Source organism: Marmota monax, unplaced genomic scaffold (genome assembly GCF_021218885.2).
Source record: "Marmota monax isolate L192 unplaced genomic scaffold, Marmota_monax_Labrador192_F-V1.1 WCK01_AAM20220418_F8-fsc00113, whole genome shotgun sequence".
Lineage (NCBI taxonomy): Eukaryota > Metazoa > Chordata > Mammalia > Rodentia > Sciuridae > Marmota > Marmota monax.
The window spans coordinates 2,149,731-2,174,832 of NW_026694479.1; the positions used below are offsets into that span (position 1 = coordinate 2,149,731).

The 25,102-nt window shown below is 42.5% G+C and overlaps 1 protein-coding gene across 4 annotated transcripts; it reads left to right on the top strand.

The window, feature by feature from the left end:
- Positions 1-958: 958 nt before the first annotated feature.
- Dctd (dCMP deaminase) lies at positions 959-24,621 on the top strand. Of its 4 annotated transcripts, none has more exons than XM_046419065.2 (7): positions 959-1,066; positions 2,852-2,966; positions 3,183-3,318; positions 19,208-19,285; positions 20,350-20,466; positions 21,830-21,926; positions 23,246-24,621. In XM_046419065.2, exons 2-7 carry the CDS (start codon positions 2,859-2,861, stop codon positions 23,322-23,324), a joined length of 615 nt encoding a protein of 204 aa, XP_046275021.1. In that variant the 5' UTR covers positions 959-1,066; positions 2,852-2,858; the 3' UTR covers positions 23,325-24,621. The 4 variants fall into 4 exon arrangements, with proteins under 4 accessions (XP_046275021.1, XP_046275025.1, XP_046275023.1 ...); XM_046419067.2 differs by lacking the exon at positions 959-1,066 and adding an exon at positions 1,384-1,529; XM_046419066.2 differs by lacking the exon at positions 959-1,066 and adding an exon at positions 1,523-1,661.
- Positions 24,622-25,102: the final 481 nt, after the last annotated feature.

Sequence of the window (25,102 nt, forward strand, 5' to 3'; positions counted from 1 at the left end):
CCTTGGAAACTTCACGATGACCTTTCCTATTGTCCTGTGCCCCCTTTTCCTGATCTTCTTAAACAATTTGAAGAAACCTACACAATTTTAGTGGGCAAACTTTACCGGGGAATTGCCAAAAGTAATGTGTGCCCAGAGTGATGGGAGTAGAGAGGGGGTGGTAGACTATAGCAAACATCTCAGGCCGTTCCACACAATTTCAGTAGAAACTAAACCGATCAAGCAAAACGCAAATGCAGCTTCGAGGTATCTGTGCCTTTAGGCGCACCGTGCCCAAACAAATCCCTCTAGTATGAAACCGAAGCCGGCAGAGACAAATAGTCCCCTCCAGCGCACCGCTACACAGCAGGCTCATTCCAAAGGCCAAAATCAGTTCCTCTCACTTGCTGCCCCTTTCATTTTCACGACACTAGATGCGCTGAATCGTCTTTCAGTTACATATAATAGATGTTTATTTGAGCAACAGCTTAAAGAAATTGGTAGGAGATCTAGATGGGAAAGAAATCCCACCACTACCAACAGAAACCACCCAGCCCTCAAATGGATACAGTCAGACCCCTAGGAATAGTGAGGAGCAGGTCCCTCTCGGGCACCCAACCCGGGGCCACCGAGCGCCACGAAATGCTGGGCGGGGCCGGACAAGCAGCTGCTTGACTTCTTTGCGCGGCCGCCGTGGGCGGCGCAAAAAGGGGCTAAATCTGAACCATCTGTCTCCACAAAGCGGCCCGGCACCCCCGGGGCAATCATTAGCGCAGATGCCCTGGCCCTAAAACTCCCCAACCGGAAGGTGGCCTGTGCGAACTGAGCCCGCACAGTGAGTGGGAGGCGGAGACACCATGCGACTCCCCGCGGCCGTGCGCACCGTCCCCGCCCGCCGCCGGGCCGCCGCCCCCTCCGAGCGCGCGCCTCGCTGGCCGCTGCCACCTTCCGGCCACGCAGCAGCCCCGCCTCCTCTCGCGATTTCTTTCCCCTGGGCGCGCTCCGGCGGCGTCGGCGGCGGCGAGGACGAGCACCGGCCAGCAGGCCAGCGGAGCCCGCACCGGAGCGGGTGGGGGCGGCCGTGCGGGTACGCGGCCGCGCTCCACGTGGCTCCCCGGGGAGCGGGGTCCCCGGCTCGCGGGCCTGGGTCGGGCGTGGCGAGCCCTGAGGAAGTCCTGCTCCGCGGGAAACTTGACAGTGGACCACCTGGGGTGGCGGCGGGGGTTCTGCTTCTCTCGGGCACGCCGGGGTTAATTTAACGGCGAAGGCTGCTGCCTCTGCCGAGCTTTCTCCCTCGCGGTGGTGGCGGGAGTTGGTTCTGGGAGTCTGAAAATAGCAGTCCTTCTGGCGTCCACGTGTTGGGGCGGGAACGCGGGCTTTAGTTTTTGGATCAGAGCTGAGGGAGTTGTGGAGTCCTGGGTTTGCCCAGGCGCGGGGCTAGCTCGGTCTTCCTGGACTAGTTGTATACCAGCCTCAGGTGCCTTCCGTTTGTGCAGCTGGGTGTCAGTCCTCCCAGGGCTCCAGTGGGCATTAAACCACGCACAGGACAGGTCAGGCATGCGGCGGGGTAATGCACTGCTTTCCCTTCCTGGCCTGCCTTCCCCCATTTCCTCTCTCGCTCCTGTTTAGTAGGTGCTTACGTGGCACTCTATAGCCATTGCAGATGCCAGTCCTTACGTCAGGTGGGCAACCAGGCCAATACAGAATCTGGGGGTTCTGGTTAAGAGGGTTTGCAGGCTCCTCAGAATTGAGGCAACAGAATCAGTGGGCATTTAACCTGTTAAATGTCATTTATCCTTTTCAGGCACTTCTGCACTGCTTAGAGCCAAAGTTTAGAGTCCAAAGCTTGAAGTGGAAGTTTTGGGAATTTCTCGCTTTCTTTTAGACTTTTTCAGTGATCCGAGTAATTGAGGGGTCTTTTTTCTTTTCTTTTTTTTTTTTTTTTGGAAAGACTTTCTACCTGAAGGTCTAGACTACCTTCATGGGCTCTCCTTATTGTTGAGACCACTGGTGCCTGCCCTGAGTGAAGCCCGTGTTACAGAAACCCGAGTTTAGAAATAGTTTATTGTGATTTTTTAAAGCTGTCAATTATTATGCTTTATTAAATTCTAGGTATCTGCCACACTTGTAATACTTTTCATCTTTTAAAAAGCTCAATTCCCTGGGGTTTCCCATGTAAATTTTAAATATATAACAGTAAATTTTTAAAAATTAAAAAAAAAAAAAAGAAATAACACTTTTCATAGTTTTCATTTGATCTGGTCGTCAGAGTCTCTATAACTTCAGTTCCATCTAGGGAAAGGAAAGGGACAAATTATCTGGTTAATTTTCAATTGGGACAGCTTCAGATGTTGACTTGGAAGTCCAAGTGGCATGGATAATACTCCTGTGTGGCTTAGGGCAAATTCCCTAAGTTTACTAAATCTGTAAGATGGGATTTTACTGCCTACCTTAGCAAGAAATGAAGCTTGATCGAGATGATGTATATAAACAAGCTGTTTGCAATCTATTAGATGATCAATAAACATTTCTTTTATATTCTCCTTCCTGTGCTGATAAGGGAGGAAGAGCAATTTGTAGGTCTGTTGTATGTAGTAACTTGAAAAAATATCCCATGAGAAAGCAGTAAATAGATGAAATTGTTGGGAATGTGAAGCTAGTCATAGGTGCCAAATTCATACTTCTGAAATAGTAAAATTATGTTTTTAAAGACCAGAGACTGTCCGAGGTCCATGTTTTGTGACTCCTGATTGATAAATGTAGTTAAAATTGTCTGTTTAGAGACCCAGAGTTTAGTTTGGTGCATTGAATCAAAAAGCAGGTTTACCAAAATACTTTTTTTTTTTCAACATTTTCTCACGTTTTTCTCTAGATTCAACATGAGTGAAGTTTCCTGCAAAAAACGGGATGACTATTTGGAATGGCCTGAATATTTCATGGCAGTGGCCTTCTTATCTGCACAGAGAAGCAAAGATCCAAATTCCCAGGTAAATGAATTTCATAGTCACTGAGTGTTGCTTACAAGTGAATAGAATACAAAAGGGGATGTCTGTCAACATGCAAATGCAAAGTAAGTCTGCTGCCTTTGTGCTGTAGTCCTGCATGTATACATTTTCCCTAGAGACTCTAGTTTCCTTCACTGCCCACCCAGTGGTAGACCAGCCAATTGTAGCCACCAAGGTTTTGCATGTGTTTCCCTGTAGGTTGGAGCCTGCATTGTGAATACAGAAAACAAGATTGTCGGGATTGGGTACAATGGAATGCCAAATGGTTGCAGTGATGACCTTTTGCCCTGGAGGAGAACAGCAGACAATAAGCTGGATACCAAGTATCCATATGGTAAGGCATTTTATATTCTATCCTGATTAGTGACATAGCTTAATTGGGAGGTGCTTAATTCAAAAAGTCACAAAGCATTATCTTCTTATCAGTTACCAATAAATGGAAAGAAAAAAAGTCCTGTTAAACTACTCCAATTTCCTGTCCCCATCTTTTAAGTTCATTTCCGAAGAGAGCCACTGATGGAAGCATGGTAGTGCCCCACAGCCTGGCCCTGAGGTCCTAGGCTCTGTTGCCTGTGGTGGGCCTGGTGTGCTTGCCTGGCAACCTGTACAACACCAGAGCAGCAACAGAGGTCTGCAGCCCCTTGGCAGAGATAACTGAGGGATGCGCATAGTGGCACTGAAGGTTGTTTCTTGACTACTGGGAAGTGGGTCAGCTCACCAAGTGCTGCCTGCAGCTTTGCTCTGATGAAAAGCAGGATTCATTCAGTCTCTCTGCTGAGTTAGTTCAAGCTCATCTCTGGCAAGCAGGAATCAAGCTGAGCTGGACCTCAGGAGATGGATGGTGCAGTTGCTTCTTCCTATTGTGGGGCCTCTGCAATCCCACAGTGGTCTGTGGTCAGATCAAAAGCCAGAAGGTGTGGAAACGAAAACCTTTGGCTTGCCTATCTGGATTTTCACTTTGAAGTTAGGTGAGGGTGCTTCTTAGAATTTATTGAGCCCCAGAGAGAATCCTTTCAGAAATTATCTGGGAGAGACAAACCACAGCTTCACTTTTCCTTTTATTCCCTAAAGAATATGCAATTAATGCCATAAAAGAGGCTAATTGAGTTGCGTATGTTGGTTGCTGATTTTTCATAATGTTCAGGCCTGTATTTATGTCTGAAAGTGAACAGACTGGCTCTGTTGGAAGTAAAGTAGATTAAGGCCATCCAAATGGGAAAGATGTGCTTTCAGGAAACCAAGTTCAAGGTATGATGTAAGACCTTTCTTCTTTGTTGACTCTTCCCTGTAGGTTTCCTCATGAAGAATTCCAAGTCTGCATTTAGTCTAATTTACTTTTTCTAATGTTCCTGGACCTTCATCACCATAAATTTCTAACTGCCAAATCCTCCATGTTTGAAAGAAAATGAGAAAAGGTGCATAGAAGTAGAGAAGGAATTGAGGAATGAATGTGGGGACAGCAAGGAAGTATTTGGGGTGTTCAGGTATAAAAAAAAATAGCTCAGTGATTAAGGGGATTTAATAGTCATATAGTCAGTTTAACTTCACTCTGGTAGGAATAGGAAGGGCAGGATCAGAATTAGGAGAGAGTAAGACTGTTTTCTCAGCCCCAGCTTCATAGCTGATGGTAATGAGTTATATGAAAAATGTGCTAACATTTAAAAAAAAAAAAAAAACTTTTTTGTCATCCTGCTTTTGATTCTGTAAGCGTTTGATGATAAGAAAGAGAGGAAATGATTAGTTGTTTTTAGGTCTATGCAAAAATAATTTTTCACGGTACTCTTCAGCGTCCCATATAAAAACAGTGAAAGGGTCGATACAGTAAAGATCTACATTGAAATGTATGACTACCACAGTCAATATTTCACCGAGTCAAGACAGTGAAATATTGGTCCTCATGCTGAGCTTGGATATGGAGGAATTCTTAGGAGATTTAGCCTGTTGTTCCCAGGCTGGTGGCAGAAGATGCCAGTGAATGAACCAATGTGGAGGGATTCTCAGTGGCAGTCCTCCCCATGAAACCTGTACCTTCTTTAGTCACTGTGAGCCCCAGGGAAATTCATTGCAGTGGCCTGCAAGCTCAAACCTTTGCACTTGCCAGTGTTCCATAACCTCTCAAGTGACTGGTTGTATTTGCTATGAGACATTGCCTTTTGTCCAAGTGGGATAGAGTACCTCTTAGAGCTGCTTTCCATAAAAAAAGAAAGTTTTTGAAAACCCCCACAGGCATCTGCCCAACTGCACTGATTGTTTTTTATTGAATAGCTGCTGAGTTTTAGAGCACTGGTTGTCTGCCTGCATTATTATTATTATTTTTTTTATCATTCATATGATACCTCTAAGTTTTCAATGCTCTTTGCCCTCACTTATCAATTATTCATTTTATATGCAGCTGTGTTAGAATATAGGTAATTTTCTTTCACGGGAGTAAGCTTGTAATTTGATGTACCATAAAAGTTGTAGAAGGTATTAAATGGTTTTTAAAAGGCATTTAGTATTACTGCCATCGTAATACTTGTAAAGATAGGCTGTAAGTCTAAATAATGATGACTGGGTATACACTGTACACTCATTCCTCTCTTCCATGCTTTTCAGGCCACAGAGAAATGTTTAAATTGCCTAGGATGTAATAGAAATGTTTGATGGTAGTTGACTAAAATGCAAATTCTTTCCCTTTGGTTTTTAAGACTTTTTAAAACAAAGGTGGTAATGTCTGGTATTGGATAATGTATTTCTTTCCTCACCTCTATTACGGGTGACTGCTGCTGTGTTAGGAAGGCTAGATTCATAGGTTATGCATTAATCCCTGTAAAGGACTTTTGGTAATTACCTAGAGATCTAGACCAGTGATCCTTAACTTTTGAATAAACAGGACTGCCTTTTAAACCTCAAAAACTTCCAGTATCTTTTCCGTAAGAAAATTCATGATGACAAAACCTATTACATGTCATTAACACATTACATTAATATGATCTTTATTATTCAAACAGTGTGTTGGGAATAAATAACACATTGTGTGCTAGACATAGCATTTATTCAGTGTGGACCATGCTAGGCCTCTTGCAGTACTCCAGTAATGCTTCATGGTTCTGTGCACAGAGTTGAAGCCTACCCTGTTCTTTTAAGTAAATTCTGTGATGTTGCATGTGCGTGGTGGTATCTCCTAACTTCGTGGTCAGTGCTCTTTCTACTGTGCTGCTCTCTCTCTCCAGTGAGGCTCAGGAATTCAGCTTTTCTGAAACACCAATCATCATCTTTTGCAATTGAACAGATTGTAGCTTAGATGAAGTGGCTCCTCAAGAACTCAGAGAGTGGTGACCTGTGCTTAGTGTTTAGAAAACCACTTGCAAATGACTTAATATTTCTTCAGAGGGGAGTGCAGGGGACTAAATGTTTGTATCTTCCCTACAATTCAGTATGTTGACAATCCAATCCAAATGTGATGGTATTTGGAGATGGGCCTGTAAGAGGTAGTAAGGCCATGAGGGTAGAGCCCTTATGAATGGGATTAGCACCATTATAGCAGGGACCCCCAAAGAGTGCTAGTTCTCCACCATGTGAGGACATAAGAAGGTGATAACCTGCAAATGTGGGTGAGGGCCCTCAATAGAACCTGGCAAATTAACACCCTGATCTTGGCCTTCAGACCTCCAGAATTGAGAGAAATAAATAGGTACTTTATTATAGTAGCCCAAAGTGACTAAGCCAGTGAGCTTAGAAATTATGCAAATTCGAGTTTATCAATAACATACAATTTATTGTACTTTAGTAATTCTGTAAGCTTGAAGTCATTAGCCTTGATTGACACTTTATAGGGAGGAGGGAAACACAGAATACTTATAAAATACTAGGAAGAGTTTTTTTTTCTGGGCTGTATCTCTAGAGAGGCATTTTTAAAGAGTGTTTTTGTTCTTCCAGCCTTAGGATCAAAACTTCATGAAACTATTTGATTATAATGTAATGTTAATATGGAAAGTGAAAATTCCCCCTGCTAAAGAAACTGCTTTTATTTCATCTTTTTCTTGGAAAATCCAGAAGATAGTATGATGTCAGTAACAGTAAATGGCAGGAAGAAGGCAGCATTGTTATAGTGAGAACCCTCTCAGATGAATGGCAATTAAAAACCCAGGAAGCAGCAAATTTATCTAATTTATCATAAGAAGAAACTTTGGAAGACTTTTATTTTTATGAGGGGGTGTATTACTAAACTCACATGAAGTGTTCAGTTGACATTTTTAGTTTTTTTTTTTTCTGTGAACTTTATTACTGTGAAACACATTTAATCAAAATATCAATTTTATAAAATGGAGGTAAAATACTCTTGGTAATACAGGTATCACTCTTTCCTCAGGTTTTTGTAACTAGTTTTGCTGCTATAGTTTACAGACCACAGAGTTGAGTAGAGCTACCCTATTGTTCAGCTTCAGGGAATTTTGAGCAGTGCTTGCTCCACTCGCCCTGCCTTTGCACCTGTTTCCCATTCATGAAGGGTCTAGGGTGTAAGTGTCTCCTTGGCTTGGCCTCCTCCTCCCACCCAATTAATGGAGAAGCCAGGATTGCCCTGCCTGCCAGATCACACCTTGTCGCATTAGGGACCACAGTCTTGATGTGCCTGGGAGTGGGAGGTAGCCTCCCTCAGAATACACTGGGAGAAACAAAGACCCATCCGTTCCTATTTCTGTAGGACTACCCTAAAAAAGGATATGATTCTAGGAAGCAAAAACCTGGAATTAACTAAGGCAAGTGATGGCATGGCAGCTTTAAACACTTTTGCCAGTGTGTGGCAGTGCTTCTTTAAATTTTATATTTAAATTTAATCTTTATTTTTCAGACTTAGCATATTGTTAAGCATGCATAGATGTCATTTTCGTGATTACTTAGCCATTTACCTTACCCTCTTGAACACTGACATTTTCCTGACTGCCATGCGTGTGATGTATTTCTTTGGCATCCAAAAGGTTAGTCTTGAGAAACTAATTTATCAAGAAGTTAGGAGACTGATCCTTCTTAAGCTGTGACTTCCTCACAACTTGTAAGAGCTTCTTAGTAATTAAGATCAAATTTGTTCTTTCAGTCAGTTGAAATTGAATGCCCTCTGGTTTTGTTAGGCAGATCCTGGATTTGATGACTTGCTGTTTCTTTTTCTGCAGAATTTAATTTCACTTATAGCTTCCTGCCATTCCGACCCTGCCTAGCCATCTAGGAGTTATGGCCTGACAGCGGGTCTAATTAGAGACTTTTGTACAAAGTAACTAATATAGTCAATGGAAAACCTTTGAGCACTTGTGCAGGAAAGAAATTAAGTAGATTGTTTTTGTGAATCAAGGGGCAAACCCAGGCTTGATTTGTGGTTTTTTAGGTCAACAGGAACTCAACAGTGTATATTTGAGTCTCTCCCCTGCCCCCTAAAGTTAACCAGCATGATGTAAGACTATTTTACTCAAAGGTATAATTGCTCATAAAGTCTCCAGAAAAGAATAAGTAGTTATTTTTAAAAATCACTTGATTTTTATGTATGTAGTTTTGTAGACACAGTTAATTATTTTTTAAAGCATTAGTAGTCATTTCATTATAAATACCTACACAGGAGGGATAGTAGCAAAATATAACCCCCTGTCCTAAAGAGCACATGTAAGAAAAACCAAAATGCTCATCTAAGGGACTCAAATCTACCCTTGAAAAAATATGTATGCCTATCTCCTTTTGCTAAAAAGTGATTTTCAAGTCAGCTCACCTCAGAAGTCTGAAATAAAACTCGATTTAAGTGGTTCTCAGAAGTGGGCTTGAAAAGTTATTCTTTGTACTATTTATTTCTTTAAAAACAGGTTTATTGAAAAATTAATAACCTTAATAGAATTTTGGGGCACATTCAACTTCCTGTAGAAAATAAGTATGTTAAGTATTTGAGCATATTAGTGATCTGAATGCAAATGGGTATTCTTGATGATAAATACAACTTCTTTAAATTTGCTGAGTCTGCTTAGCAGCTCTGGGTTACTGTGTGATCCCCTGATGAGTCTCATGGTCTATATTTTGATGAGGGGTTTTGTGTTACTTGTGTTGATTTTGACAGATCTTCTCTGAAATTGGCTAAATTACTAAGATTATATTTTATTTTGACTTTTTTTCATCAGGAATCTCTCTTCCATAGTTTTGCTAATACTGGTATTTTAAAGTAGAATGTGTGTACTATTCACTCCCAGAAATTTGCAGTAAAACCTGGTTCTTAGGAATCCTTGTAAATATTGATACTGCTTTTCAAACTTTTACTTCTTAGGACTTTTTTCCCCTACATTTATACATGCATTATAGTTGTATGTAATAATGGGATTTGTTGTTACATATGGGAACGTGCACACAATATAACAAAGTAATTTGGTCAATATCGCTTCGCAGTTTCTTGGGACTTCTGTGTTTGAATGGGGTTATGTTTGTCTGTAAAATACATATTAGTTAATTAAATGCCCACAGTGCTTAAAAAAGAGTGACCACATTCCAGAGAAAGAACCCTGGACCGGCCATCAAGAGCCCTGGGTTCCAGATCTGGTTTATTTATACCCAGCAATTGTGCAGCTGTTGGACACATCACTTGACATTTATTTCTCAATGTCTTTGTGAAATAGGTTATTACTGAGGACTCCTCCAGTTCTATAATTCTAAAGAAAATATAAATAATATAGCTCTGATTGCATTAGATTAGTTTGTTTTTCTGCTTGCAGAATTCTGAAAGCATTCTTGGTCAAGGTTGCAGAGCTGTAGAAAGCTATTGGTGGCAATGACACAGGGAGAATGTGAGTGTGGGTAAATTAATACATAGAAACAGGCTTCTTTCCTTTCTTCCCTTCCAATAATTAAAATCTGCAGTTCTAAGATGAATTCAAACCAAATAGAAGACAGTATGCTCAAATAGGAGGGACTGGTTAAACAGTGTTGGTTACCCCACAGCCATGGAGATTAAAAGATACTGAATGAAAAAACGTTGGATAACAGCAATAAAAGAAAAGATCCTGTGTCCATGTGAAGAGAATATATGAGTGCATTTAGAACTATTTGGAGACAAGAGGTTGGTCTAAGACCAAATGGAAAGAAATGACTTTAGAAATCCTTTGTGAATCGCTCAATGTGGTACTTACTGCAGTGTAGGTACTTGCCTGGCACTGGACTCCTTGTGACAAACCCAGAGTATTGGTGAAAGCAAGGAAGTCATGCATCGGGGGAGAACACATGCCCCTCCGTTCGTTCTGTAAGAGGGTTGGTGCCAGCTAATTAGTGGAGGTGTAAATTTTATCTCTGTGCCTCCTTCAAATGATAGATGCCCAGTAAATTTAAAATATTGAATATGATAACTGAGCATGAATTTTTAAATTCTGCAATTAAAAGACTTTGTTCAAAATGCCATTAATTTTGAGTTTAGGTGAATAAAGGGAAGCAGAATTCCTCTTCATTTTTCCTTTTGCAAGTGAGTTATCACTTTTTAGGAATTGAAATAAATACTAATGAGTCATCTATTCTTTTGCCGGTGTGAGGTGTCTTCTGGTGATGGGGGTGTTCTCTTGAGTCATCTCGTTTCCTTCTTAAAGATTATAATCATATCTTATAATGCATTGGATTTTTTTTTTCAGAGTATGTTCATGTACTCATTCATTCATTCCACAAATACTTATAGAGCGTCTATGTGTTATCTGCCAGGCAATCTGCAGTGGTAAATAGAACATGTATAGTCTGGCCTCTGTTTTTAAGGAATTTTCAATTTAATTGTAAAAGAGGTATCTTATTTAATGAAATAAGCAGTTACTTTGAATACTCCTTTCTAAGGAATGACTTTTAAGCTGAGATCTGAAGGATCAGATGGGCCCTATCAGCTAAAGATGGGTGTTGTTTTTTGGGATGGGGAATAATGTTCCAAGCAGAGGGATTGCTTGGGTGAGGGCCTCAGGTGGGAATGCTCTTGGAGCAATATGTGCCAAGGCAAGAATTAGCCCAAGCCTAGTGAAAGGGTGAAGTGGTAAAGAGAGGTTAAGGAGTTCAGACGTAAAAGATTGTGCTATGGATGGAATGTTTATAGCCCACTATAAGTTCCATGTTGTAATCCTAGCCCCAAGGGCGTGGTATTAGGAGATGGGGCCCTTGAGAGATGATTATATCACAGGATCAGAACCCCCATGGGTGGGATAAGTGCCCTTTTAAAAGAGGCCCCAGGGGAGCTAGCCAGTCCTCTACCATGGGAAGATGCAAAGGAAGGTTCTGTGATCCAGGAAAGTCCATAAAGTAGGAGTGCAACATGTGGATGGTGGAGCCATGTTTTAAAAAAGAGGGAGTTGTGCACAGTGTCAAGGGCCACCTAGAGGTCTAAGATTAAACATGGCTATGGTGTTTAGCAACCTGGAGATCACTGTTGACATTGCCAAGAGCAGTTTGGAGAGAGTGGTAGGGTTGAAAGACAAATTGGAGCCAGTTGAAGGAAGAACAGGAGCCAGGGAAGTGGGGACCTTATTTAGATAAGGTTTTGAGATATGTGGCTTTGAAGAGAGCGGCATACTGGTTGTGTGGCCAAAAGGAGACAGGCCGAGAGAAAGGTTTGTGTTTTTTTTTTTTTTTTTTGTGTGTGTGTGTGTGTGTTTTTGCATCAGGCATTTGTTAACAGATGGGAAACATCCACAGAGAGAAAAAGGGAAAAAGAGGCAAAGCATTTGAAGATGTGAGTGGGGTTGGCCTCCCAGGCACACTGGTTAGTGACAGGAGGACACCAGGGCACATGGAGGGGGTAGGTGACAGCAGATGCTGGGGTTCGTGGAATGGCTGGTGGGATGTGATAAATGGCAGCCTTTCCAATGATGCAGAGGCAGGCTGGCAGCTGCAGGAGCAGGCGTGGACGTGGGGGGAGGAGAAGTGCTATGGACCAGTAGAAGCCTGCCTGAGAAATATCCCAGGAATGTAGGGCAGTGTCAGGAGCTTGCCTCTTCCCTCAGAAAACTTAGCTGGACGGCTAATCCCTCTTTTCCACAAGTTGAAACGGGATCAGTGAGTTGCCCGAGGCGGGCCTTGTGGAGTTGGAATTAATTAGAACACACGGATCCTGACTCCTGTTCCAGTGCTCAGTCCCAGTTTACCTTTTAAAAGCTGTGAACACAAGAGGGAAGCTTTTAAGCCTGGTGGTGTATATTTACATTACAAAACTGTCAAAGGATGATTAGTGCCCATTTCTCCTGGTGCCTTTTTAGTTCCTTTTAGGCATCGCACATGTATTTCACACGAACAGTAGGAAGGGAGTTGGCCTGGCTTACCCATGGATGAAATGCACTTATTCCACGTCCTCCTCCCTCTGACCTGATTGTGTGCCCTTAGCACATGGGGAAGCAGTGTAATTAGAGTTCTGGGGGCTTTATTATCAATAATGGAAACACCACAGTCAGAAATCTCTTTAGCCCTAAGCACTACCATTGGGGCTAAGTGGCTCCCCTGGGTGTCATGAGTTGTTGCCAGCAGCTTTAGCAAGAGGCAGTGAGGAAGGGGGCAGGGACTCGGAACATAGCAAGGGGGAGAGAGAGAAATGTGTGTTCCTGTGGTCAGGCTGAGCTGTGCAGCCCAGGACTGCCTGGTCTCAAGTGGGCAGCCCCAGGAGGTGGGAGGCACTAACATTTACCAGGTTGATCTTCCACCCTCTAGTAACAGACTCTAGTCTTTCTACTAGTTCTTGGAGGCAGGGATTTTTCTCACCGTTTCACAGGTCAGGAGGCGGAGGCTTAAAGATGCTACAATCTTGAACTACTTGGTGGGGGAGGCACTGTGTGAGCAGGCAGCTGAGTGGACATGGTGAAGAGGAAGCACAGGGGAAGGAGCTGGCTCCAAGAGCTGAGGGTGCTGTGGCCTAAGAGTGGACCTGGGATGTTAACCTGAAGTGTTCAGCAGAGCCTGGGCCAGTGGCAAAGGGTTGCCCTGGAAGTCCATACTTGGCCCAGGGCCTGATAACTTGGCTCCACCTGCCGCCCCTTCTGTACTGGGGATTGAACCTGTGGACGCTCTACCATGAAGCTGCATCCCTAGTCCTTTCATTTTGGGGGCTGGTCTTGAACTCATGATCCTCCTTCCTCAGCTTCCCAAGTTGCTGAGATTACAGGCATGTACCACCGCACCTAGTTTGACTGCTTTTTAAGTGAATGTCTCACCCCTTTCTTCCCAGACCTGGCCCAAATTCCTTTCTGCTGGTATTTTCTTCTAGCAGAGACTTCCTCCCTGGATACAGGGTGGGAATACAACAAGATGTTTTCCATGCTTGAGGCTGGGTTCTCCACATTATCACTATTTCCTGTTTTTATTTTCACATACAGACTTACACTCTTAAGTAGAATTGTATGTCCCTCAATGTCAGAAGGTAGTGGGGCCATGTTATTTTATCTTGTGAATGGAAAGACTGCTACCTGCGCACGGGGCTGGGGGCACTGGTATCTACATGCTAAGCACATTTAGTGGGTGGGTGGTCAGACGGAAGTGCTCTCACTTGTTTTCTCTGGTCAGGAAGATGCTGTTCCCTGGCACCCAACTTCTCCAAGTCCTCTACAGTGAGGACCAGCTGTAGACTGGAGGCTCTTTTCTTAGGAAACAAGTCCAGTTCTGACTAGTGGCTTCATTTGCATAATTTTTCAAGTCTGTAAGGCTTCTTTCTTCTAGTCCCTTCTGCTCTTTGTGTAACCCCATGCTAGGACAGGGGTGGATCGTCATTCCTACCTGTACTAGAGAGAGGCCAAGGCTTGAAGAAGGCTTTATCTCTGTGTGGGCAGATCCCAGGGTTTAACCCACTTTGTTCTGAAAAGACATCCGTTATCCAAATACGTTTTTCTATAGAAACAGCATCACCTGAAGATCCAGTTCTCCACCTGCCTGCGGAGTCCTGCCCTTCTCTAGTGCTTGTAGCTTTGACTCAATCCCCTGGTTGTTTTCTGTGCCTGGACACATTCTGCCCCTTGGATGTGAGCTCCTCAGGGATAGGACCCACCTCCTTCCTGTAGTCCTGGCCTCCAGTTCACACCCTGTGAATGCCTGGCCTGGGATGGGCAGTATCTGGAGCCAGAACTTATCAAACATAGATGGGAAACGCTGAAGGTTTTAAACTGTTTCTCTTTCTGCCACAGCCCAGAAAAGGATGGGATGCTCGGGCCGGGACCAGGCTGGTACCTGAGAATCTATGAGTGAAGCAGCTTTGGAGTGCTCCAATAAATCCACAGGTGTTGTGGTCTGGATATGAGTGTCCCCACAAAAGCTCCTGTTAACGCAGGAATGTCCTGAGGTGAAATGATTGGATTGTGAGAGCTGTAACCTAATCACTCCATCCTACTTTGGGCTGGGTGGGTGGTAACTGTAAGCAGGTGGGTCACTGGGGGCATGCTCTGGAAGGGTCCATCTTTCCTGTGGCCCCTTCTGGGGTACTTGGGGTGTTGGTAGGTTTGGGGCTTAAATTTAGAGGCTATTCTACTTTAAATTATTAACTTGAAGGATAGGTACCTGGGAGGCTGGCAGTGACATATGAGGCCCTGTCAGGATATCTTTCAATAATTAAGAAATAAGTCATTGAAATTCCATTTTAGTTCCCAAACTTTTAAATGGTCCTGATAGAGGAGCAGGTGCATGTCCCACCCCTTGATGGAAGTCTCCATCAGGCACCTGTCCAGCCACGAGGGCAGGGGTGTAGGCCCATGCTCCTAGATATATGCCCAGATATAGTAACTCTGTCAACTTTAGGACCCCAGAAACAAAAACATGTAGATTCTTTTTTGGAGGATTAATGATGGGAAAGCTTTGTCATCCGAAAAGAGGTGGGATATCTTGTAAACTAACACTTGAGTCATTAAAGAAAAAAACTCACAGTTCATTCTTAAGCAGTTACCTATTTCATGACTGTTGGTTGCAGGGTGAGAACCCAATTGAAAGAATAGAGTGACACACCCTACCTTTTCATTCCTGGCTCTGAGCCTTGTGTTGTCAGTGAACCCAGCCGTCCAGGTGTGGAGTGGTTCAACCTGGTATGGTGGCAGGAGTACAGTGGGGCTGCTCCGAGTCTCCTTAGCTCGAATTCTAGTAAGTGCCACCCCCAGCCTGCCCAGCCTTTTCAGGTCAGCCCTGGGAGAGTCCTCCTCAGGCCGAGGAAGTCACTTTCTTCAAGTAAAATCCTGTATCTCTAAAAATGAGGCATTTTAAACAATCTGGAGTTTCTTTAACTGGAATATAAACTTAGTTTTCCATAGTGCACATCATGTCAGGCCCCAGTTATTTCCTGTCCTGTCTCAGTAGCTGTTGAAACCCAGTTGAGGCTGAATCACACTGTGACTGCTAAAGTATTTGTGTAGCAGTTAGAATTTGTTGAGCATTATTCAGGGCAGTTTTTTTTTTCTTTAACTATTTTGAGTAACCTTAATAGTACTACTGTCAAAAATAGATATTGTATTAGCTTTAATATCAAATAAGATGGAAGTTAAATCTATAAAACGTTGAATCTCTTAAATTCAACGAAGGATAGAGTATATCCTGTTAATTTGTCAAACTTCTAAAGAACCGCCTACATGAGACAGTGAGGATTAATCAAGCCCTAGTAAGAGAGAATTTGAAAAATACAGTTTTCTAATTATACAATCTCTTCCTAGTGGTCCAAGGTTAATGTAGTTCTGAATTCTGACAGTTAGTAATAGAAAAGACAAGACAAGACCAAAGCACATGAATTGTCTTATAATTACCTGAAACAGAGGTTCTCCTTTGGCAATCAAGAACTTTATAAGCACTAATCTGGTATTTTTAGCATTTGATTCTCTTCCTTTTAAACAATGTTGGGAGTAATTGAAGGGTTTTGTGTCACTCTTTGTGCTTATCAAATATATATGAATTATTTGAAGATTTCTTTTGCTTATTGCTTAGCTGTCAGTATGTCACTCTAGGTAGTTGGAAAATTCATCTGTTTTTGGACAATTTTAACAATCAGTAGTCCTTAGATACTGTGTCTTTTAAATACTTTGTCCTTATTCCTACTCTGAATACAAAAACTATGTTTAAAACTAACAGAACTAGTCTTTGGTTGGTGATTGCACCCAGGTATATTTTGGCTCTTGCTGCAGTTCTTTTTAGGCATATTAGCACTAGAGAAATTTATTCTTTAGTTTATAGCTGTGAGATATCTGTAAATGTTCATTCTAGTGGGAAAAGGTACAGAGAACCCCCCAACTCCAAAGAAGGCTTGGGAAGAAGGTGGGAAATTAGGGTTATGAATGTGGAATCCAGGGTTTTACAATAGATGTGTTATCTGAGAATCTAGAATAGATGAATCTTTAAATCAGTGACTGTAGGAAAGACGTGGAAAATTAGGATGGAACCTTGGGAAGGGCCCAGAAAGGCAGAAGAAAGAAAAGGATCCACAGAAAGGTAGGAAAAAGACAGGGTATCGTGGTCTTGAAGGTTTTAGGGTAAATAGTAGTCCACTATTCCAGGGCCAAGAGAACAGTGAATTCAAAGATTACAGCCAAAAAGAGGCTGTGGGTTTTGGTAATGATAGGATCATGCAGTGGTGCGGAGGAGCTGGGTCAATCAGCTTTCACAGCCAGTTCTGCACTTCTCCCAGCTCCGTCACATTGGGAGGTATTCACAAAAATTGGTGGATGCTGCAAATCAGGCCTTTTTCTTTTCTTTCTGCGTCATCCTTCTTTTTCAGTAATTGCTTGTGAACATTAATCAGAAAATGACAGAGCCTTCAGTTGCCATAGAGTAGTGAATCTCACATTTATTACTTGGCCACCCAGCAAATGTATACCTGAAACATAGTAAACATAGGTTTTAGGAGAAATACGTAACCCTGCATTTGGGATACATTCCAGTTTCTGCCTTTACCCTGTCAGTTTCATTAAAACAAACAAACTGATTATAATTCATTAAACTGGTTTTATGACTTGTAGTTTGAAAACATCATTTCAAAGAAAACTAGAGGTTATATTTGCAGTACAAAGTCAAGAGATGATTATTTAAAAAATTGAGGAAGCTGTTGTTGAAATACTGATTCTCCTGGAAAGGAAGAAGGAGAGATGCTAGGAGATGACCTCTTCAGAATGAGGAGTAAGTGTCTATGTTTAAAGGTAAAGAAAACCAAGCAGAGGCAAGCAGGGGCCTCAGGGTTGGCACCAGGAGAGGAGATCCATGTTTTCTTAGTGAAGAGTTTTAGAGATGATCAGATGTTCTGGAGGACTGAATGAAACTGAGAATATTAGGAAGAAGTAAAAAAAAAAAAAAAAAAAATCAACGTATTTGGTGTTTTAAAAATTGTTTTTATTTAGTTGGGAATGTACTTTCTTAGAGCCAATGTTACTCTTGTAAACCAAAAGGGCACTTGTTCACCTTGTCAAAAGTCATCCTTTATTCTCCTGCCTCCAGCCCCCACTAGGGATTGAACCCATGGCCTGGTGCATGATAGGCAAGTGCTCTGCATTAAGCTACATTTCCAGCCCAAAGGTCATCCAGCTTCTAAGTGGCAAATTGGGCCTTGAGCCCGGTGTCCTGCTGTTGCAAAAGTTCTTGCTCCATGCCTGCCTGCCAAGGTGCAGAGTGCAAAGGGGGAAGGGGTTGGCTCTGTGTCTGACTAGCCTGGGCTCCGGAGCAAGCGAGGCACAGGCCAGACGCATTGGTTCTGAGTGCTCTTTGTGTGGAAGCAGACTTGTGACTAATATAGATGACTAGACTGAGTAAATGAGTCCCCAGCACTTCACTCAGACTAACCTATATTAAGCAAATTGAATGGACTGCCATCAAATTGGTCTGCCCCGTATCTTCTCTGAGGATATGGGCTCCTGGGCCTGAGGCCCCATGGAGTAATGTCTCCTCATGTGGAATGAACCTGAAGGGACCTGCGAGGAGGTTTTGGAGGGAACCTGTAGTTAGAACTACAGGGGCAGTGGAGACCCTGGACCAGAGAGGCAGGTATTAAGCCAGAAGGGCGAGGCCAGATATCAGGACCTGAATAACAGCTCAACAGCTCATGGGGAATAATAGGGTGGGGAACAGGTAGACAGGGGCCAGTGCTCCCCTAAGCTGGGGCTTCTCTCCCTCCCTCGGCCCCTCAAGTGAGTCTGGAAAGCAGGTGTTAATCAGACAGGCCTTGGTGGGCTGAGGACTCTGGGGAAAGAGGCAGGTGCTGGCTGTGTCTGAAGTTGAAGGGGTGTAGGACTGAGCAGGAGAATGTATTCCATACATTCATGTAATGAATGTGCTAAGCTCATCATCCTGTGCTCTTGACTGAATGCTTGGGTTTGGTTTTTGTCATTGTCTCGTTTTGAATATGTGGGATTGTGGGTTATGAACTACTCCTTGTGAGAGTTTCCCATGTACCTGCCACTCTGGCACTCATGTTGTCCAGAGACCTCATGTGTTATTAACAAGACGTTCTGTATTTTTCATCTTTTGATTTTTTTTTTTTTTAAGAGAAAAGAAGTCTGTATGTTATTTCTATAAACCACCCTTGATACACAGGGACATCAGATACTTCCCTAGAGAATCTGTTTCATATGGTAATTTTCACTAATGAATCCAGACCTATAGTGTTAAGTTTTGCCCCAAACTGCCTCGGATGAATTGGAGAAAGATCGTTGCCGTCAGTGTGATAATTCTTAAGAAATTGAAAAACGGACATCATAATAGTGTTTCGTAACAGTTTCAAAGACTCTAGTTCTGAAGTTCTGAATATTAATACCAACACCATCAAAAATATTTATTAAATGGGAAAACCTATTTTTGATATTTGAATTTAGGAGGACTTTTAGTATTTCCCAATGTCACCATCAATAATTGGAATCTGCATTTCCTTCTTTATTCATTCAATAAATATTTAACACCCATTATGTTCATGGCATCACATTAGACTCTGGGGAAGTTACAAAGAACCTAGAAGGCTGGGCTCTGCCCTCAAGGGGGAAATAAAAGAAACAATTACATCTAATTGGTTTTAACACTGAGCAATGTTAATGCCAGCTTCCCAGTGTCTTGGTCACCCGGGGAGAAGGGGCCAGGGGAGCCTGTCCAAGGCCAGTGCCCACTTGGCCATGCTGCTCCTTCTTGAGTTTCATTCTTCTTATCCTGCCATGCCCTTGGGGTTTGGTAAGCCAGGGAGTCTTGGGAGGTGTGGCTCAGATCCCCTTGTGACCAGCCAGGATTATCCTCTGATGGGATGGGATCTGATTAAGCGCAGCTTATTTCTTTAGATTTCCCTGTAATGCCAGAGACTGTTTATTTTCACACATGGCTGAGACCCCCTCAAAAATGGCATTCCTCGTCTAAATGTGAGTATCTACTAATATTTCCCGAGAGAGCTCTTGGTCAGCTTTTTGCCTGCAGCATCTCGGAGGTGCTACAGAACACAAGGCGCCCATGGGTAGTTGCAGTTCCCAAGTCCAGGCCACACCCCAGACTATCACACTCTCTGGGTATGGAACACACAGATATGAATGTTTTGGAAGCTCCTCCAGGGACAAGTTTGCCCGTTACTGCCGTAAGTAGTGTGTAGTATAGTCTTCAATAACACAGAAACTTAATAATGATACAAGATGGCCATACAGAAACCATGGGCAGGCCGAGGGATTCAAAACCAGCCTGTGCTGGAGTCCTTCTCACTCCTTCCAGAGGAGGAACACCCTTGCTGGCAGGTGGTAGAACACCTAGCCAAACTGGACCTCAGAAACCAGCAAGCTTTGACAGGTATGGGGAAGGAAGAAGGGATGGGGCTCCCTTTGACCTTAACTCAGGCAAGCCAGGGGATAGCCCTCGACCCTCGTTTTGGGATCATTGGTGGAATGGGACAGCATCAAGAGCTTGATTCTTCATTGCTGTTAAGTGGATGAATGTTTTTCTTATAAAAGATAAACTGCTGGTTATCTACTAGTGTTTTTCCTGTGTGTCTTGGACTGAGAATGATGAGGTGAAGCAGATCCCTCAGGGTAGAAATGCTCAGCTTTGCTTCTTGATTCTCTTGCTCTTACTGCTCCCTGCCCTCTTAATGGCCACACAGAGTACCCCTGTGTGTGCATATCAACACATAAATGAGCCATTTTATGTGGGCAATTCAGTACCCCAGGATCTTGTGGAGCGATGAGCTATTGCTTGGCCTAAGGTGGGTGAAGGTACTTGACCTCAGCCCCCCTGGCTGCTCTAGTGCTCATGGACTGAGGGCTGCCGCAGTGACAGTTTTTTAGACCATGTGGCCCTCATTTGGTGTTCTCAGTATGTGCTGTTTCTAATCAATTTATTTTTATCAAGTCTATTTCAGAGGGGGGAATGGAATGCCTAACACTTGGTAAATTCTTCATGAACTGCAATCAAAGTTTTTCTTTCTTTTTCAAACTCACAGTATGCCATGCTGAGCTAAATGCCATCATGAACAAGAATTCGGCTGATGTGAAGGGCTGTAGCATGTATGTCGCCTTGTTCCCATGTAATGAATGTGCTAAGCTCATCATCCAGGCAGGTAGGAACCCGGCCTTTCCATTTGTCACATTTGCATTGCTGCCTGCTCATCAGTAGCTCATTGCAGATGCATTTGATCTTAAATTGCTATTGTTTAGATCTAAATTAATTGCACTATCAACTTTGCAAGATATTTCCCGTGTTTTGTTTTTGAATGGTGCCAGGTAGTCTAAGACTAATTGCATCCTCTGTGATTCTTAGCATGTTTTTAATTTAGTTTGCAACTTCTTAAACTGCAAGCTGCCAAAAAACAACACAGGCATTGCATATAATTACTGTCAATTTACCATTCTCTGACATATTGTGCATAGATTAGGGGGGAGGGAGGGAAATGAACTTCTGTCAGAAACAAGGTCAGCTGGGAGTCTGTATATCAAATTTTAATTTGTAGCTAATACATGGTAGATATTTGAGGATCTAAGCATATCTTTGCATATAAATGCTGTAAGACTCAAATGGTACTACTTTAAGTTTTTCTTATATTACAGTTACCATAAATCTCCATGGTTGTATTCTGAATATTTCACCTTTTTCAAACTGTCACATCTAAGATTCATCTACACTTTATCTCCATAAAGCTCTCAGCTTGAGATTTAAAGACTTAGCATGTTTAGCCAGATGTGTGGTTTAAAGGGGCTGTTTATCATCAGTCCCGTGGATCTAAGAGCAGAAGAGGTCTGATTGAATCAGAAGCCGCCCTTAAGGAACAGCGCGAGCTCCCATGCTGTTGCTGCTATTCGATCTTCTGGGATGTTTCCTCAGCCGTCTGCAGGCTGCAGAGGTGGCAGCAGGTGCATACGCTGAGCAGCTATGGTCTCTGTGGTTGGCTCCCTTGTTCCTCCCAGAGCTGGTGGAGTACAGAGCCCCTGGGATTCCTGACTCTCAGGTTTGTACTGCCTGGTGAGAGCAGGAAAAGGAAGCAGAGCTGCCCTCCATGGAGCTGGGTTGAATTGTTCTGCTGAGCTGTTCTTGGAAGCCCAGCGGTACCAATCTCTCAATTGGCCAGGACCTGCCACTCCTCCTGTATCCCTATTAAGTTCAGAGTATTTGCCTTGTGAATAAATATTTGCTTACCTGCAGTAAAGAAAATTTGTTAATTGGATTAAGGTTTGACTATTTAACATGTTTGCATTTTGCATTTGTTAAAAAAAAATCCATGAAGACTGGAGGGCAGATTAAATATAATCTACCCTCTGCTATATTAGAAAGCAGCAGATATATTTTTTAGTAACTGGACATTGTCTGAAAGCAGTTAAAAAAGGTAATTAATCATAGATGTTACAAGAACTCCATCTGCCTCTGCCTGTCTTTTGCAGGATCTATATATACATATACTAATGGGGCTCCCACTGTTCCCTTTTAAGGTATAAAAGAAGTTATTTTTATGTCTGATAAATACCATGACAGTGATGAGACAACAGCGGCGAGGCTCATGTTTGAAATGGCTGGGGTTACGTTCAGGTAAGTCAGGAGAATTTGGGAGAAAGGTGGTGTGAAGGGCTGATGTAGAAATACATTTGACCTTGTCTGATGTTCAGTTTCTCCTTGTGATGCCTGAATTCCACACTTGGAAGCGTGTTCAGAAATGTGATGGCATAAGAATCTAAAGCTTATTTTAGGGGTAGATTTTTAAGAGTAGTGACAGAAGTATCTGAAGACAATCTGTTTAATGATTATCTTTTAATATTTGTAACTTCCCAGGGCTTAGGCTAATTATTCAAAGAGCGAGAAATTTAAAAATTTACAAGTTTTGTATAGTAATGCCAAACCTTTGTAAATTTTGTAGATGTACCAACTCTGGCATAGACAAGTTAGGATGAAAGTAACCTGCCAGGTCAAAACACTAGGAGCTCTTTTTAGAGCAAATTTTAATTGAGATTAGAAGTCTTTTAGATTTTTATGATCATCTTTACTGAGCAAAGATTATGTAGCATGTTTTACTTGCAATTAAATTCAGTCACCTTTGATTAATGGCAGAAAATTTATTTGATACTGAAAAGCTTTTACAAAGCTTGATGGTAGTTTTGGTCAGCAGTGGTAGGACCGTCATGTTAAGTCACATGCCCAGCCCCCTATGCTCACTGTTGGGGATTTGGGTTTTACGTGATGAATCTAGAACTAAATTATTGTGTCTTATGAGACTTTAAATCCAATTATTTGGATATTCTCTTATTGACTGATTTTAAAAAGAATATGTATAGCTCCCCAATAATTTTCTTTTTAGTTGTTGGAGAAGTAATGAGTAATGAATAAGAAGCTAATGAGTACAAAAATATAGTGGGTTTATTTTACCTTTGCCTTTTCAGAACATGATTTTAAAAAATTGCTCCTCACTAAAACTAGTTGTATTTTGCTGTGTATAAGAGGCAGAAGAAAATTTACTATCATTCGCTTCAGAGCAACTCCAAGTTGGCTGCAGAAATTTCCTAGAAAATAAGATAAATCTGGTAGGAAAACGAGTAATCGGATATCATGTTGTGCAGCTAACTTGTTAGAAATCCCTGACTCCCGGGTAATTCATGAACTCAGGTAGCTGAAGAACATACAAACCAGGCCACCCCATGCATCTTTTTTTTTTTTTTTTTCGGTCTTCATCTTTTCTGGTCCATGTTTCTCTCGGTATGGTGCACCATAATTGGCTCCTATAGAGATAAACTATCAAACAAATCCCACAGCATTTTTTTTTCCTCTGCACAGAAAATATAGTTTAAGCCAAAGTAAATAAATTGCTTTAACTACTCATTTGGATTATATCTTTATGTTTTGTTTTTCGTGTTTAGGAAATTTACACCCAAGTGCAGCAAGATTGTCATTGACTTTGATTCAATTAACAGCCGACCGAGTCAGAAGCTTCAGTGAGTTCCATCTCATTAAATCTCCAGAAGATTGGGACTGTCCTCTTCTTAGAAGCTGCTAATGTCTTTCATCTTGAAGTTGCACATAACTTTTTAATGGCCAGCACAGTGCCAGTAGACATCTAAAGAATATAAAGTCTCAAATCTCCCTTACTGTCCCTCCTGTCACATGGAATCTGCATCAGTTTAAACTATTGATTTAAGGCTGAAAATAAGGAATCCCGCAGATGGCTGGCGTGAGGGTGTCTCCTCCCTGTGGCCCGGCTTGCTGGGATGCTGGGGGCTCTGCAGAAGAGCCTCTGCTCTCTGTTTCCCACTGCATTTCAACAGCCACTCCTCGCTGCTGCATGTGCTGGAATGACAAATAAATAATTGTTGTGCTCTTAGTGGGGATGAGCAGACACACTGATGTGAACATCTGGCCCAAATGAAGCATAACATGTAGTGCCCTTGGAAAAAAAAAAAATGGGACCCAAGTGACAGTAGCATTAAAGTCTCTGCTGCAGGAGTTGAGGGAAACCCCCACTCATCCACCCAGAAAACCCAGATAGGGTGGCACATCTGTCCTGACAGATGATCAGTGCCACTGAACCAGGAATATTTTCTCTGTTCCTGTTATTCTGCCACACACATGCTAGTGGCACATTATCCCTCTGGGGGTGGGGACCCCTGTTGTTTTGGCTTCTTATTTTTGGTTTGTTGGTCATGGAGAGCTGTTACATTTAGTTTATCCGAATAATGAATTGTTCTCAAAGGACACAGCCCGTCTCCCCTTGTCACCTCCTCGAGACCATACCCTGCTGTGGTGGCAACGGGGCTGGTGGGGAGGGGGTGTCAGGTTATCTCCCCTACGCTGCTGCTTCTGCTGTGTGGAAACGGGTTGCCTCTCCTGCACACGCCAACATGGTTCATTTCCGAGCAAATTAATTCCTGTCCTGAAAGTGAATTGTGAGAAATTTCACCCACCTGGAGGCCGTTTATTCCAGATCTATTGGCAACTGGAGCTCATTTGAGCTCCTGGCGCCATGCCTTCACCTACACAGATATCACCCTCCCCATCGCTGCGGGTTGGGAATGTGTGGCTGTGTACCTTGTCTTTAATCTCATTTAATTTTTATTAAACATGCTCAGTACCTTTGTTGAGAAAATGGTTTCTTTATCTTAAAGATTATTACCTTTTTTAGAGTGCTCTTATGTTTTCATGAGTTTTTATTTTGTCTCTGAGGTTTTGTACTCCTGTGTTCTAGGGCATTTTGTAATTTGGCTCCTTACCAATATTATTAAAATCTTATTAAAATCTACCACAGCAGAGTATGTTCATTTTTATATTATCATAATTATATGCTTAGCTCTCTATTTCTGCCATTTCTGTATTGTCATGAAACACATTACATAGATTTATGCTCAGAGAACAATCTGAGGTACTTACATGCTGTGTACTTGCCCAGGGTCGATGGGTGATGCTTCCTTGTGACCAGATTTTGGGTGTTGGGAGGGGCTGCCTATGACTCTTTTCTGGGTTCCCTGCTCCCTGTCTCAGGTGCAGACATCTGATAGGTCCCCAGCTACTCCCTCCTCTAATGCTGAAGTCCCCTATCCCATCCTCTGCTGCCCTCTCACCTAATTCTGTTTTTTTTTCCTCCTCTATTTCTCTTTTCTCCTTCAAACCCCTTGATGTCTGTTTGCTCCAAAATAAACAAAAGGAAAGTAGAAGAAAGAGAGTTAAAGATAAGAACACATTGTATTTTTATATTGTTGTAAGTTATGACCCATGTTAGCAAG